Raw genomic sequence first — 13,638 nt, 5'->3', positions numbered from 1 at the left:
CCATTCCCAATGAGTGGCACCAGCTATGTCTATGGGAGAAGCTCTTCCACCAACATAGCTTTGTCCACACCGATGCTTAGGTCAGTGTAACTTATGTTACTCAGCGGAATGGCTTATTTATTCACACCTCTGAGTGACATAAGTTACACTAACTTAAGTGGTAGTGTAGATACAGCTTGAGTTACAGAGTGCAACAAAACTGCTCCCTGTTCAGGGGAACTGGGTAGCCTGAAGGCTTTTGAACCCAGTGGTAAATTTACATGGTTGTAAATCAAGCCAGGTCTGTACTAAAAAGTTAAGTTGACTCTGCTATGGCACTCAGAGCTATGAAAAATCCACACCGTTGAGCAACGTAGTTCAGCTGACCTAACCCAGTTCTTCTGTCGATCTAGCTACTGCCTCTCAGGGAGGTGGATTCACTACAGTGACAGGGGAACCCCTCTTGTGGCTGCAGTGAGTGTCTATACTGAAGTGCTACAGCAGTACAGTTTCAGCACTGCAGCTGTGCCATTGCAACTGTTTAACTCTAGACATAACCTCAGAAAGCAACAAAGAGTCCTGTGGCACCTTATAGACTAACACAGGCTTTCACAACTCATAAAGCGTCGAGGGCCATATTACGCCAAAGAAAACAGCTGAGGGCTGAACCCCCCCTGGCTCCACCGACCCCTCCACCCCAAAACACAACACACACCCCAGCGCTGCCCGGCCCCCCTGAAATACTCTCCCCCCCAGCACCGCCCACCCCATGGAAACAAACCCTCCTTCCCCAGTGCTGTCCCACCGAAACAGCAATATTGAACCTTGGTAATATGTTATAGCGGGCCCCTAAGGTAGTATAATTAAGGTAAAAGAAAAATATCTTTTTGCTCGAAGTAGAATAAGATCTTCCCCCCACTTTGTAATGAATTGTCCTGTTGAATGAATGAGGTGTGAATGAGGAAGGCATGGAAGGTTGGCACCTCCAGACAGCTTCAACCCTTGGAGAGGGGATGGGAGCCTGACCAGATCAGTAGAACAAGTCAGCCACTGATTCCTCACTCACCTCCTCAGCCCCCCACCCCTCTGGCTTGCCTCTTCACCCCCCGCCACTGCCCACCTGCCTCTTCAGCCCCCCTCCCTCACCCACCGCTTGCCTACTCACCCTTCATGGGCTGCACAGTGAGCCCACCTACTCATACCCCATAGGCTGCACAGTGAGTCCACACGGGCCGCATGCAGTCCCCGAGCCGCATATTGTGCAGGCCTGGACTAACAGAGGTATTGGAACATAAGCTTTCATGGGTGAATACCTACTTTGTCAGACACAGGATACTCACTGCATCTGACGAGGTGAGTATTCACCCACGAAAGCTTATGCTCCAATACCTCTGTTAGTCTATAAGGTGCCCCAGGACTCTTTGTTGCTTTTTACAGATCCAGACTAACACGTCTACCCCTCTGAAACTTGATAACCTCAGAAATAACTCCACCAAAGTATAAAATTGCTATGATAATCAGACTTTGTTGCTAGATTGGAGGACAATTCAGTGATCTGTAACGATTATCGTAGACTCCATCTCAACAGCCAATGGGTAGTGTATCTTAGTGGTGTTGTGTATGTTATGATGTTGTTGATCTGACCAGGAGGTGGGGAGCTAGCACAAAGTTCAGTCCTGCCTGTGTGACTGGAGTTGGTACTTGCATTGTCCCAATACAGCTCTGATTCTATAAGCAAGTATTACAAATGGTGGCTTCAAGATGGCAAAAGAAGAAATTTACTGATCATACAGAGAAGACTGGACTCTGTGAGTACTCAACAGACTTTGAGGTGTTGCTCTCTGTGAATGAGTGGACTGAGGAGGGAGCAGCATAGTACCTAGCAGTATTTTTGGATCGTGGTGCCAGTAAATACTTTGGCAGCTTCTCAGTGTGGATCATGGATCTTAAAGACAGTCATACAATCAGATATACAACCGCTGTGAAGGGGAATTGGCCCTTTTGAAAAATAGAAAGCAACGGCAAGCCAGGAGGAGGCTGGAAGGGGAACCCCTACATCAGGGGTTAGCAGCCTTTCAGAAGTGGTGTGCCGAGTCTTCATTTATTCACTCTAATTTAAGGTTTTGCATGCCAGTAATACATGTTAACGTTTTCAGAAGGCCTATAAGTCTTTAATATATAACTAAACTATTGTTGTATGTTAAGTAAATAAGGTTTTTAAAATGTTTAAGAAGCTTCATTTAAAATTAAATTAAAATGCAGAGCCTCCTGGACCGGTGACCAGGACCCAGGCAGTATGAGTGCCACTGAAAATCAGCTCATGTGTTGCCTTCGGCACGTGTGCCATAGGTTGCCTACCCCTGCCCTAAATAGTTATATGTGCACACTAAAGAGACTGTTCGATAGGGCTTTCTCTGCATCTGGGAGATGGCTCCAGTGAAGTGGAACCTACAGCACCCCATCTGGAACTGGTAATGCAGAAGGGCATATGCTCAGTGGCCCGCTATGGGAAGATCATATGTGAAAAGTCAGTTTATAAATGGTTTAACAGGGACATTTCATAACCCGCTGGTGAAGGAGGATAACATACTGGATAAATCTATGGACCAGATTATCTACAGAGTTCAAAATCTAGAAGAAGAAATTGATGTTTCCTTAAAGGTATTGGCTGTTAATTCCCAGCCTCACGGTGACACCTTTATACTAATGCAGCACTTCAAGAAATGATTGCTAGCTAAAAAATTGGAGGAGACCCAAGTGCAAGCCATTCACAGGTGTCCCAGGGGTCAGAAGAGACATGGTTCTTCTTCGAGTGATTGCTCACATCCATTCCAGTTAGGTGTGCGCGCCGTGCGTGCATGTTCGTCGGAAACTTTTTTTACCCTAGCAACTCCAGTGGGCCGGCAGGTCGCCCCCTAGAGTGGCGCCGCCATGGCGCTCGATATATACCCCTGCTGGCCCACCCGCTCCTCAGTTCCTTCTTACCGCCGTGTCGGTCGTTGGAACTGTGGAGCGCGGCATTGCTGTCCTCCACGTCCCTAGCTCTCCTTGTTACTACCGTTGTTACTACAGTTGTTAGTTAGTCGTTAAGTATAGTTAGTTAATTAGTTGTAGTGTAAATAGTATTTGTATTTAGTTGTTCGCCGGTCTGGGCTGTAGCCCTTCCCGGCACCCGGCACCGGGCTCATGCCTGGTTCGCCGGGCTTTAAGCAATGTGCGGCCTGTAAAAAGCCTATGCCAACCAGCGACCCTCACGACGCGTGTCTAAAGTGCCTGGGGGAATCGCACAGGTCGGACAAGTGCCGCATTTGCAAGGCTTTTAAGCCCAGAACAAAGAAGGAGAGAGACCAGAGACTCAGGACTCTCTTAATGGAAGCGGCACTTGACTCCCCGGCACCGACCTTCTCCGGCACCGGGTGCAGAAACGAGACCATCAACGTCTGCTACTCCAGCCAGGCAGACTCGAATGGAGCGCCCGGCATCGACATCGGCCGCGGCACTACCGGCACCGTCGACTCCGGGCCCGGTGGGTCCGTCGAGTCCGGTACCGCCAAGCTCCCCCATAAGATCTGGGGTTGAGCTATTGGTCCCATCCACTCCGGAGACCTTCGCCTCGGCACGGGACCTTATCGCCCTGACTGACTCGACTCAGCCGCCACCCCCGGTACCTCCGGTGCGGGTAGCATCTAGGGGCAAGCCCATGATAACGGCACCGTCTCGGGACTCACGCTCGCGATCGAGGTCCCGACGCCACGGTCGCTCGAGATCCCGCCTCCGCTCGCAGTCCCGGCACCGCTCCCCTCGGCGGTACCAGTCGCACTCGCGGCACCGATCGACCTCCAGACGGTCACGGTCTGACTCCAGCCGTCGATACCGGCACCGTGACTCTAGGAGCCAGTCTCGCCGTCCTTCACCGCGCCGGTCGACCTCCCGGCACCACGTCGGTGGCAGGTCCCGGTCCCGGTCGACCTCCCGGCACCACGTCGGTGGCAGGTCCCGGTCCCGATCCCGGCACCGAAGCAGCGGCTGGTACCGGTCCAGATCCCGGCACCAAGACAGAACCCGGTCCCGATCCCGGCGCCGCTATGACTCCCGGTACCGATCCCCGGCACCGAGAAGATCTTCGGTGCCGAACCGCGCAGACTCTTATCAGCCGCGGTCGGCCCCGCCATGGCCTTCTAGACAGCCGTCGGTGTCATCTCAAGCGGACAGCGTATATGCGCTGGGCACCGACAGACAGGCGGCATTATTCCAGGACCCTCCGCAACAGGACCAGGGTCCGCAGCAGTGGGGGTTTTGGACACCCTGGGCGTACCATCAAGCCCAGGGCCTCCAACAGCTTCCTGCTAGGCCTGCAACGGCGGAGCACAGGGTGCCAGAGACTTCGTTGTCTCGCCCCCCTCCCTCCCCTGATGGAGAGGAAGGATTGAAGCAGCAGGACCCTGGTCTTGCTCCTGAGACAGAGGCGAGGGCTGAGGGGGACCCCCCACTGGACACTTTCTTGCCAGGGGTCTCCTCATCTTCCTCCCCCGACGAAGCGGTGGCTGGCACTTCCTCCAGTAGCCCTCCTCCGCTAGATCTCAGGGCACACCAAGACCTCCTTAGGCGAGTAGCACAGAATCTGAGCTTGCAAGCCGAGGAGGTCTCTGAGATCGAGGACCCCATCGTCACCATCCTCTCATCCAATGCTCCCACCAGGGTCGCCCTACCCTTCATTAGGACGATCCAGGCCAACGCCAATACAATCTGGCAGTCACCGGCCTCCATCCCCCCTACGGCGAGGGGCGTCGAGAGGAAGTACATGGCCCCCTCCAAGGGCTACGAGTACCTCCACGTTCACCCGACACCGTGTTCCCTGGTGGTGCAGTCGATGAACGAGAGGGAGCGCCACGGACAGGAAGCCCCAGCCCCCAAATCCAAGGAGGCCAGGCGTATGGACCTCCTCGGCCGCAAGGTCTATTCGGCTGGGGCCCTTCAGCTCAGGGTTTCAAATCAGCAAGCCCTTCTTAGCAGATATGCTTTTAACTCATGGGTGGCAGCGGACAAGTTCAAAGAGCTGCTGCCACAGGAGGCCCGTCAAGAATTCGCGGCGATTCTTGACGAGGGCAAGAAGATTGCACGAACCTCGTTACAGGCCTCTTTGGACGCTGCAGACTCGGCTGCCCGCACCCTCGCCTCGGGGGTAACGATGCGCCGCATCTCCTGGCTTCAGGTTTCTGGCCTTCCACTGGAGCTCCAATACACCATCCAGGACCTCCCGTTCGAAGGCCAGGGCTTGTTTTCAGAAAAGACAGACCCCAGGCTGAAAAGTCTTAAAGATAATCGGGTCATTATGCGCTCCCTCGGGATGCACACGCCAGGAACGCAGCGCAGACCCTTCCGGCCACAGCAGCAACAGCAGCGTAGGCCATACCCCCAGTTCCGCCAGCGGCAGGACCTTAATAGGCGCCGCGGCAGGAATGGAAGGCGTAGACATTCAGGGAACCAAGGGGGGCAAAATCAAAGCTCCTCCAAGCCCCCGCCTGGGCCCAAGCCTTCGTTTTGAAGGTACGCCCGAGGGCGCAGTAACAGTTTCCCCCACGGATCCTTCCCCCCCGTTTTCCAACCGCCTTTCATTTTTCCTCCCGGCGTGGACCCAAATAACATCGGACCGCTGGGTCTTACGCACGGTGCAGACGGGATACTGTCTGCAGTTTGTATCATTTCCTCCCTCCCGCCCCCCTTCCTCGTCCCTCTTCAGGGACCCCTCTCACGAGCAATTCCTTCGGCAGGAGGTACAGACGCTCCTCAACAAAGGAGCTATAGAGGCGGTTCCGGAAAACGAGAAAGGCAAGGGGTTTTATTCCCGCTACTTTCTGATCCCCAAGGCCAAGGGAGGCCTCAGGCCCATCCTCGACCTGCGAGAGCTCAACAAGTACCTAGTGAAGTTGAAGTTCCGCATGGTGTCCCTGGGGACCATTATTCCATCCCTGGATCCGGGAGACTGGTATGCCGCCCTCGACATGCAGGACGCTTATTTTCACATTGCCATTTGGCCACACCACAGACGTTTCCTTCGATTCGTGGTGGGCCGCCTTCACTACCAATTTGCAGTCCTCCCATTTGGCCTTTCTACGGCTCCTAGGGTATTCACAAAATGCATGGCTGTCGTTGTGGCACATCTTCGGCGCAGTTGTATCCACGTGTTCCCTTACCTAGACGATTGGTTAATTCGGGGCACGTCGGAGCTACAGGTTTGCGGCCACGTCTGCAGGATCACCGGCCTGTTTGCTACCTTGGGCCTCATGATCAACGTAGACAAGTCCACCCTGCTCCCCTCGCAGAGGGTAGAATTCATTGGGGCCGTCCTGAACTCCACCGTGGCCAGGGCTCTTCTGCCGTTGCCAAGGTTCCAGACGTTGTCGGCGATTGTTCAGCGCTTGCGGGCAGCCCCCTTGACATCGATACGGACATGTCTAACCCTGTTAGGCCACATGGCAGCATGCACATTTGTGACCAGTTACGCTCGGCTCCGCATGAGGCCCCTCCAGTCGTGGCTCATCAGACACTACCGGCCGGCAAGGCAACCACTAGACATGCTGATCACTATCCCCCAGGGGGTGTTGGATTCTCTCAGCTGGTGGCTAGACCAGTCCGTAGTGTGTGCGGGGCTCCCATTCCACCCGCCCCAGCCCTTGGTGTCCCTAACGACGGATGCCTCAGATCTCGGCTGGGGGGCCCACTTGGGATCCCTGAGAACACAAGGCCTGTGGTCCCCACAGGAGGTGAAGCTGCACATCAACATGCGGGAGTTGAGAGCGGTCTGCCTTGCTTGTCAAACGTTCTATCACCAGCTTCAGGGCCGTTGTGTCGCGGTATTTACCGACAACACGACGACCATGTACTATATCAACAAGCAGGGCAGCACCAGATCCTCTCCCCTAATTCACGAGGCGATGCGACTCTGGGACTTTTGTATAGCCCACTCCATTCACCTCACGGCTTCCTCCCTCCCCGGAGTGTGGAACGCGCTGGCGGACCGCCTGAGCAGATCCTTCCTCTCACACGAGTGGTCCCTTCGCCCGGACGTCACCCTCTCGATCTTCCAGAGGTGGGGTTGTCCCCGTGTGGACCTCTTCGCGTCCGGGGGGAACAGGAAATGCCAGGCGTTCTGCTCCTTTCAGGGCCGGGAACCTGGGTCTATAGCGGACGCCTTCCTTATTCCGTGGACGACCCACTTGTTCTACGCGTTCCCCCCGTTCCCACTGGTCCACAGAGTCCTTCTGAAGGTGCGCAGGGACAGGGCCCGCGTGATCATGGTAGCCCCGGCGTGGCCCAGACAGCATTGGTACCCCATGTTGCTGGACCTGGCCATAGCCGACCCAGTTCCCCTGCCCCTTCACCCGGACCTGATCACCCAGGAACACGGAACTCTCTGTCACCCGGACCTCCAGTCGCTGCACCTAGCAGCGTGGCTCCTGCGTGGCTGACCAGTTCTGAGTTGCGCTGCTCCACCCCGGTACGGGAGGTACTCTTGGGCAGCAGGAAGCCTTCCACTAGAGCGACATACTCGGCCAAGTGGAAGCGTTTCTCCTGTTGGTGCGTGGAGAAAGGTCTCCGCCCGATGGAAGTTTCGGTGGCCAATATTTTGGACTATATTTGGTCCCTCAAACAACAGGGCCTGGCGATATCGTCCCTGCGGGTCCACCTGGCGGCTATCTCCACCTTTTACCCGGGTGGGGATGGCCGCTCCGTTTTTTCTCACCCGACGGTGACTAGATTCCTGAAGGGGCTGGAACGTCTATACCCTAATGTCCGACTCCCTGCCCCGACCTGGGATCTTAACCTGGTGTTGTCTCGGCTCATGGGGCCCCCCTTCGAGCCGTTAGCTACTTGCTCCCTACTCTATCTTTCTTGGAAGACTGCCTTTCTAGTAGCTATCACCTCAGTTAGACGGGTGTCGGAACTCCGGGCTCTCACGGTAGACCCCCCGTATACAGTCTTCCATAAAGATAAGGTGCAGCTGAGGCCACACCCTGCCTTTCTCCCTAAGGTGGTCTCAGCCTTCCACGTAAACCAAGAGATATTCCTCCCGGTTTTTTTCCCGAAACCTCACTCTTCAGGCAGGGAGCAACAACTCCACTCACTTGACGTCCGTAGGGCTCTCGCGTTCTATGTGGAGAGGACCAAACCGTTCCGCAAATCCCCCCAGCTTTTCGTGGCAGTAGCGGACCGCATGAAGGGGCTTCCCATTTCTTCGCAGAGGTTATCCTCATGGGTAACTTCCTGTATCAGGACCTGCTATGAGCTGGCCCATGTTCCTACGGGCCGTGTGACTGCGCATTCTACCAGGGCGCAGGCGTCGTCGCTGGCTTTCCTCGCCCATGTGCCCATCCAGGAAATCTGTCGGGCAGCGACCTGGTCATCGGTCCACACCTTTGCTTCCCACTACCCCCTGGTCCAGCAGTCAAGAGAGGATGCGGCCTTCGGATCTGCAGTGCTCCATGCCGCGACTTCTCACTCCGACCCCACTGCCTAGATATGGCTTGGGATTCACCTAACTGGAATGGATGTGAGCAATCACTCGAAGAAGAAAAGACGGTTACTCACCTTTGTAACTGTTGTTCTTCGAGATGTGTTGCTCACATCCATTCCACACCCGCCCTCCTTCCCCACTGTCGGAGTAGCCGGCAAGAAGGAACTGAGGAGCGGGTGGGCCGGCAGGGGTATATATCGAGCGCCATGGCGGCGCCACTCTAGGAGGCGACCTGCCGGCCCACTGGAGTTGGTAGGGTAAAAAAAGTTTCCGACGAACGTGCACGCGCGGCGCGCACACCTAACTGGAATGGATGTGAGCAACACATCTCAAAGAACAACAGTTACAAAGGTGAGTAACCGTCTTTTTCCCAAATGAGTCTCAGGCCAGGTGACATTTGCAGGAATTGTGAAAGCAAATGCCACGGAGATGGAATTGCCTAAACAGAGGGAAGCCACAATAAGGGAAACAAAAAGTTAGGATGCAGTAGGGCTAGCAACTATTAAAATGGCCCATCTGAAGAGCTGCCCAGATACCTGTTACTTTATGTCTGGAGACATCACCTGCTGGAAAATCACAATGCTATTGGACTCAGGGTCTGTAATAAATCTGATCCATGATGAACAGCCAGTGCCGAAAAGGAAAAAAAATATGTATTTCAGGAGTTGAATTGGTGACTATTAACCATCAGCTACTGCAAACAGGAGAAACCCAGCTCACGCTGAACTTGGGTCTACATACTAAGTAGACTTTTCTTGTGGTCACTAGTATTCCTAGGATTGTTATATAGGGAGTGGATTTAACCTGAGGGCATCACGGGAACTCTTGGGGTGTTAACAGAACACACTTGTCCCTAGACAATATTCAGATGTCCCTGCTTAATGTGGAGCAACTCTTGAGGCCTTAGAGATGTCTCTACCATGCCTATAGTGGGACAGAGATGAACTGCTCCCTGAACAGGTTTGTGATGAAGTCAGGTCATCATTCAATAATACCCACAGCTTCAGTGAACCTGTAGGAGTGTTTGAAACTACCAATATCCAGTCATGATTGTTGTTTAGCAGACTTCTGTTTCCAGCCATGCATTTTAAATATATGTAAGAGTAACCAAATTATATTGTGTTATGACGAGTTTGGTCTGGCACCAGTGTGCCATAATCTATATGTGTGGTTATTAGCAGTGCATACAGTCTTACAATCATTTATATGATTTGTTGTAGTTGATTACATCTTGATGGATCCAGCTGAGAGAGAGAGACTCTTTATTGGAAATATCCCACACCCTTTTCCTCAGAGAGTGATTCGTGCACCAGTCCCATGGCATAGTGTTTACCAAGATATAAAAAGCTGGAATGAAAACCATCTGTTCACAGTGAATCCAATGATGCTTATGTTACAACACCTCTGGTTTACTGAGTAAGATGTCTTGCTTACTGTAGATTGGTTAGAGTGATTCTTTGTACCATGATTTATTTTAATGATTTTTTAGTTCTTGCATTGCTGTGTCATCTGGACACAAGACATTACATTAAAAACAAGAAACACTGAGTCAGCAAGAAACATATGGTTTCTTTTCATTGTAAGAGACCATTTGAGACCCTAGGTACATGCTTGGGTGGTTAATCCTTCCTGCTGCTGGGGTTGCTGCAGCTACACTCCTCTTTTTAGCATGCTAGCTTGATCAGTCCCTATGGTAAAACACTCCACCATTAACTCAGAACTCCTAGTCAAGATTTTCAGAAGTGACTAGTGATTTTGGTGCTTAAATTTTTGTGTTCTCAACTTGACAACTGAACAGGGCCTGATTTGCAGAGATGGGCACTCCACTCTTCTGAAAATCAGACCCCTTTAAGATGTCTCAGGTTGGTGATGCAAAATCACTAGCCACTTTTGAAAATCATGGGCCTCCTTGTGGGGTTATGTCAGATTTGTATGCTATTGCAGCTTTGTTATTTATATTTAAGTAACACTGCACTTTGTGGTCAGGAATCTAATCTGTTCATTTGTGATTTACAGAACATTGCAAAGTGGGATGTGTATCATGTTAGACACTGAACCTCAGTGTGCAAAAGCAGACCAGATTTTGACTTTTTCTTCCAACAGTTTAGCCAAAATGGACACTTATATGTATTTCTGTTAGCGAGCATAGAAAGAGAAGAAACTCTGTCACTCTACATGTTCATCTTTGGCTGAGTGGAATAATGAATCCAACAATGAAATGAAACAAAACATTTTAGGAAAAAGTAATTTTGATATGAAAAAGACAAATACAAAATGAAATTCATTCAGTTCAGCCCTGAAAGTTTGCTGATAGTAAAAATGAATCAGAAATATTTAGGGTAACTTAGGAAAGAAACAAGTTGCATCAGTGAAAAGCAGTATTCACATTTTAATTACTTATAAGAGCCTTCTGATTGTATCCCATTAATTTTATTTTAAATTAAATTAATCACAGCTATTTGAGTTATATTTTATTTTCCCAAGGTTTAGTGACCTAAGGTTTGTTCGTACAAAAGAAATGCTGTCAGGTGACCTGCCAGTGCTGCCCAGTGAATTTGAAGATTTAGTTCGAAGACATTGTATGGAAGCACATGACATTCTTCAGAACAAGTCAGTACTGTATATAAGAATCTAGATGAATAGAATATTCTTGGAGTAGATTTGTACAGGTAACTGCAATGGGGGAATGCACAAAAATGTGAATCATTTGTTCCTACAAAACTCAAAGTTTGCATGTGCGATTATATAAGTGCTAAGTATTATCACTAACCCATCTCCTTCTGTCTTCATGCAAACAAAATTGAGATTTTTTTTAATGAAACACCCCAAGAAAGCTATGGTAATTTTGCTAGAGTAGGGACTACATTATGTGGCCCATTATATTATCAATAATAATATTATATTATTATCACTAGCTGCATGCACAGAATAATAGTCTGATGCACAAGTTACTGGGTTTACTTTATCGAAAAGGTATGCACGCACACTTGCAACTGTGCCCACATTTGAAAAATTGACCTTAAATTCCAGAATGAAGCCTTGTACATTGTCATATTTGTATTAGTTTTGATATTATTAGTATTTACAAACTGTTGCTGTTTTAGTTGATCATCCAAAGCTAAACTTGATAGGCCAAATTGTGTAGTCAAGAAGGAAGCACTGCAGAATTCTGCCTGTAATACTCATGTGCTGTTATTATAGTATAATACATAAAATATTTAGTTTTTAAAAGACAGTTGAAATCCTGCCCCCACTGGCTTCAGAGAGGCCAGATTTCAGATGCAAAGTCCATGATACAGAATTTAGTTGCAGACTAATGATCCCCAGTTGCTACCTAACGGCTCAATCCTGATCTCAGTGAAATGAATCAATAAATGGCTTAATTCTTATTGACTTCAGTGGTGCACAGTTAGTCCCTAAGGGTCTGATCCAAAGCCCATGTCATCAGTGGAATACCTCTCATGGGCTTCAGTGGGTTTTGGATCAGGCCCTATGTCCTGTGGCATTGGCTATATGGAAAATGTTGAGACAGAGCCAAGGCATTTATCTTTCAGGCAAGTGACATTGATTGTGTGGCAAGGTTGTGTTTTAAACCTGTAGTATTTTAAGTGTTCACAAACTAACCTAGAGAAAGGAAGCCATGTAACTGATGAAAGTTTCCAAACTTTAGGAATGTGGGCATCCATCCTAAAGGATTTGTTGGCTGCATCAGTCTCTTCTAGAGCTTTTCATCCAGGAATGTTTTTTTTTATTTTTAAAGCAGGCTAATAATCTTATTTACTTCAATCCATTCAGAATGAACTAAAGAAATAAATCTTGGAGGCCCTGGGATCTTCAGGTGTCTCCTCTGAGCTTCAGAACTTTTTCTGAACTTGGTAGCATTAGCCTAAGCCATTTGGCCTCCCCTGTGTGAAGTGTTTGAAATCAGCAGGGCTTGGACTGAAGGTTTTATTCTGCTCACAGAGGAGTTTGAACGCAGAGCTGACTGTGAATAGAATAGAAATGTCTCTCTTTGAAAGCTGCTTATTTCTGTCTTCAGTTCTCTACAAATCCTGCTTGAGTCCTGTACTTTTCAAAAAGTTTGCAGGAAAGATATTGAGCAGCTCAGACTCCACAAGTCCCAGAGCCTCCAGTGTTTGAGGTTTTAAATTCATTTTAAATTTTTAAAAATTATAGAGGGTCTGGGCAGCTTATTAACAACAAATGTTAAACTTGGATGACCTGGACTACGCCCACAGGACCACCAAGTCCAGCACTGGTAAAGCTCCAGATCCAGGGCTGCCGAGAGGGTGGGGGCGGGGGGCAATTTGCCTTAGGCCCCAGGCCCTGCAAGGACCTCCATGAGAATATAGTATTCTATAGTATTGTAACTTTTTTTTATGGAAGGAGCCCCCGAAATTGCTTTGCCCCAGGCCCCCTGAATCCTCCGGGCAGCCCTGTCCAGATCCAGCACAGCACTTGAGCGAGTGCTTAACTTTAAGTACATGTGCAGCCCCCTGAAATTTGAATCAAGACCCAAGGGAAAACACTGGTTGTAAATTCAGCTGAAGACAGAGCCTTATCCGGCCTCTTCTTTCTCACATTCTCTTCCCTTTCTATCTGAATTCCTTCCCCTTTGTTCTATCTCTTTCATTCCTTAGCTCCCTATTCATCTCCCTTTCAGACTGCGTCCTCTGTTCCTATTCTACTGCAGTCACCCAAAAAAGTCCTCCCATCCCTTAGGATGTGTCATGTCACAGACACCTGTATCAGCTCCCCCATCTCCACTGAGGCTCCAGGCATAGGCCAGTGGAATTGGTGTCAAGAATCATTTCATACAGGAGTGCCATGAATTTGCCATCATAGCTTTTATGGGTTTAAATTAAATTTGCTTTCTGGATATTTTAAACACAATATAATATTTATAAAAATCCATCTGAGGGGATTGAAAACTGTATCACACTGAAAATTGTCATGCTAGACCAAACTCTAGTTATTTGGTTTTGTGTTGCTAGACTAAGCACTATCATTATATGTTGAAACCAGCACTATGGACCCCCCGACACACGTAGGCATCTCTAGCTCAAGCAATCAATATCTTCAACTTTGTTTAATCTTTAGGTAAAGATCAGTCTCTTCTACACAGCTGAGTTTTGTTGGTCCCT

General features: G+C 49.7%; 1 protein-coding gene across 2 annotated transcripts in view; it reads left to right on the top strand.

Moving 5' to 3' along the window:
• DNAH3 (dynein axonemal heavy chain 3) overlaps positions 1-13,638 on the top strand; it is a 111,871-nt gene that overhangs the window by 16,473 nt on the left and 81,760 nt on the right. For both annotated transcript variants that reach the window (XM_030578529.1, XM_030578530.1), the window contains 2 exons: positions 9,715-9,910; positions 10,979-11,104. In XM_030578529.1, coding sequence (XP_030434389.1) covers positions 9,715-9,910; positions 10,979-11,104 — 322 coding nt within the window. The remainder of the gene's footprint in view (positions 1-9,714; positions 9,911-10,978; positions 11,105-13,638) is intronic.

The sequence above is a fragment of the Gopherus evgoodei genome, chromosome 10 (assembly GCF_007399415.2).
Source record: "Gopherus evgoodei ecotype Sinaloan lineage chromosome 10, rGopEvg1_v1.p, whole genome shotgun sequence".
NCBI lineage: Eukaryota > Metazoa > Chordata > Testudines > Testudinidae > Gopherus > Gopherus evgoodei.
This window is presented reverse-complemented; position numbering and strand designations above follow the sequence as displayed.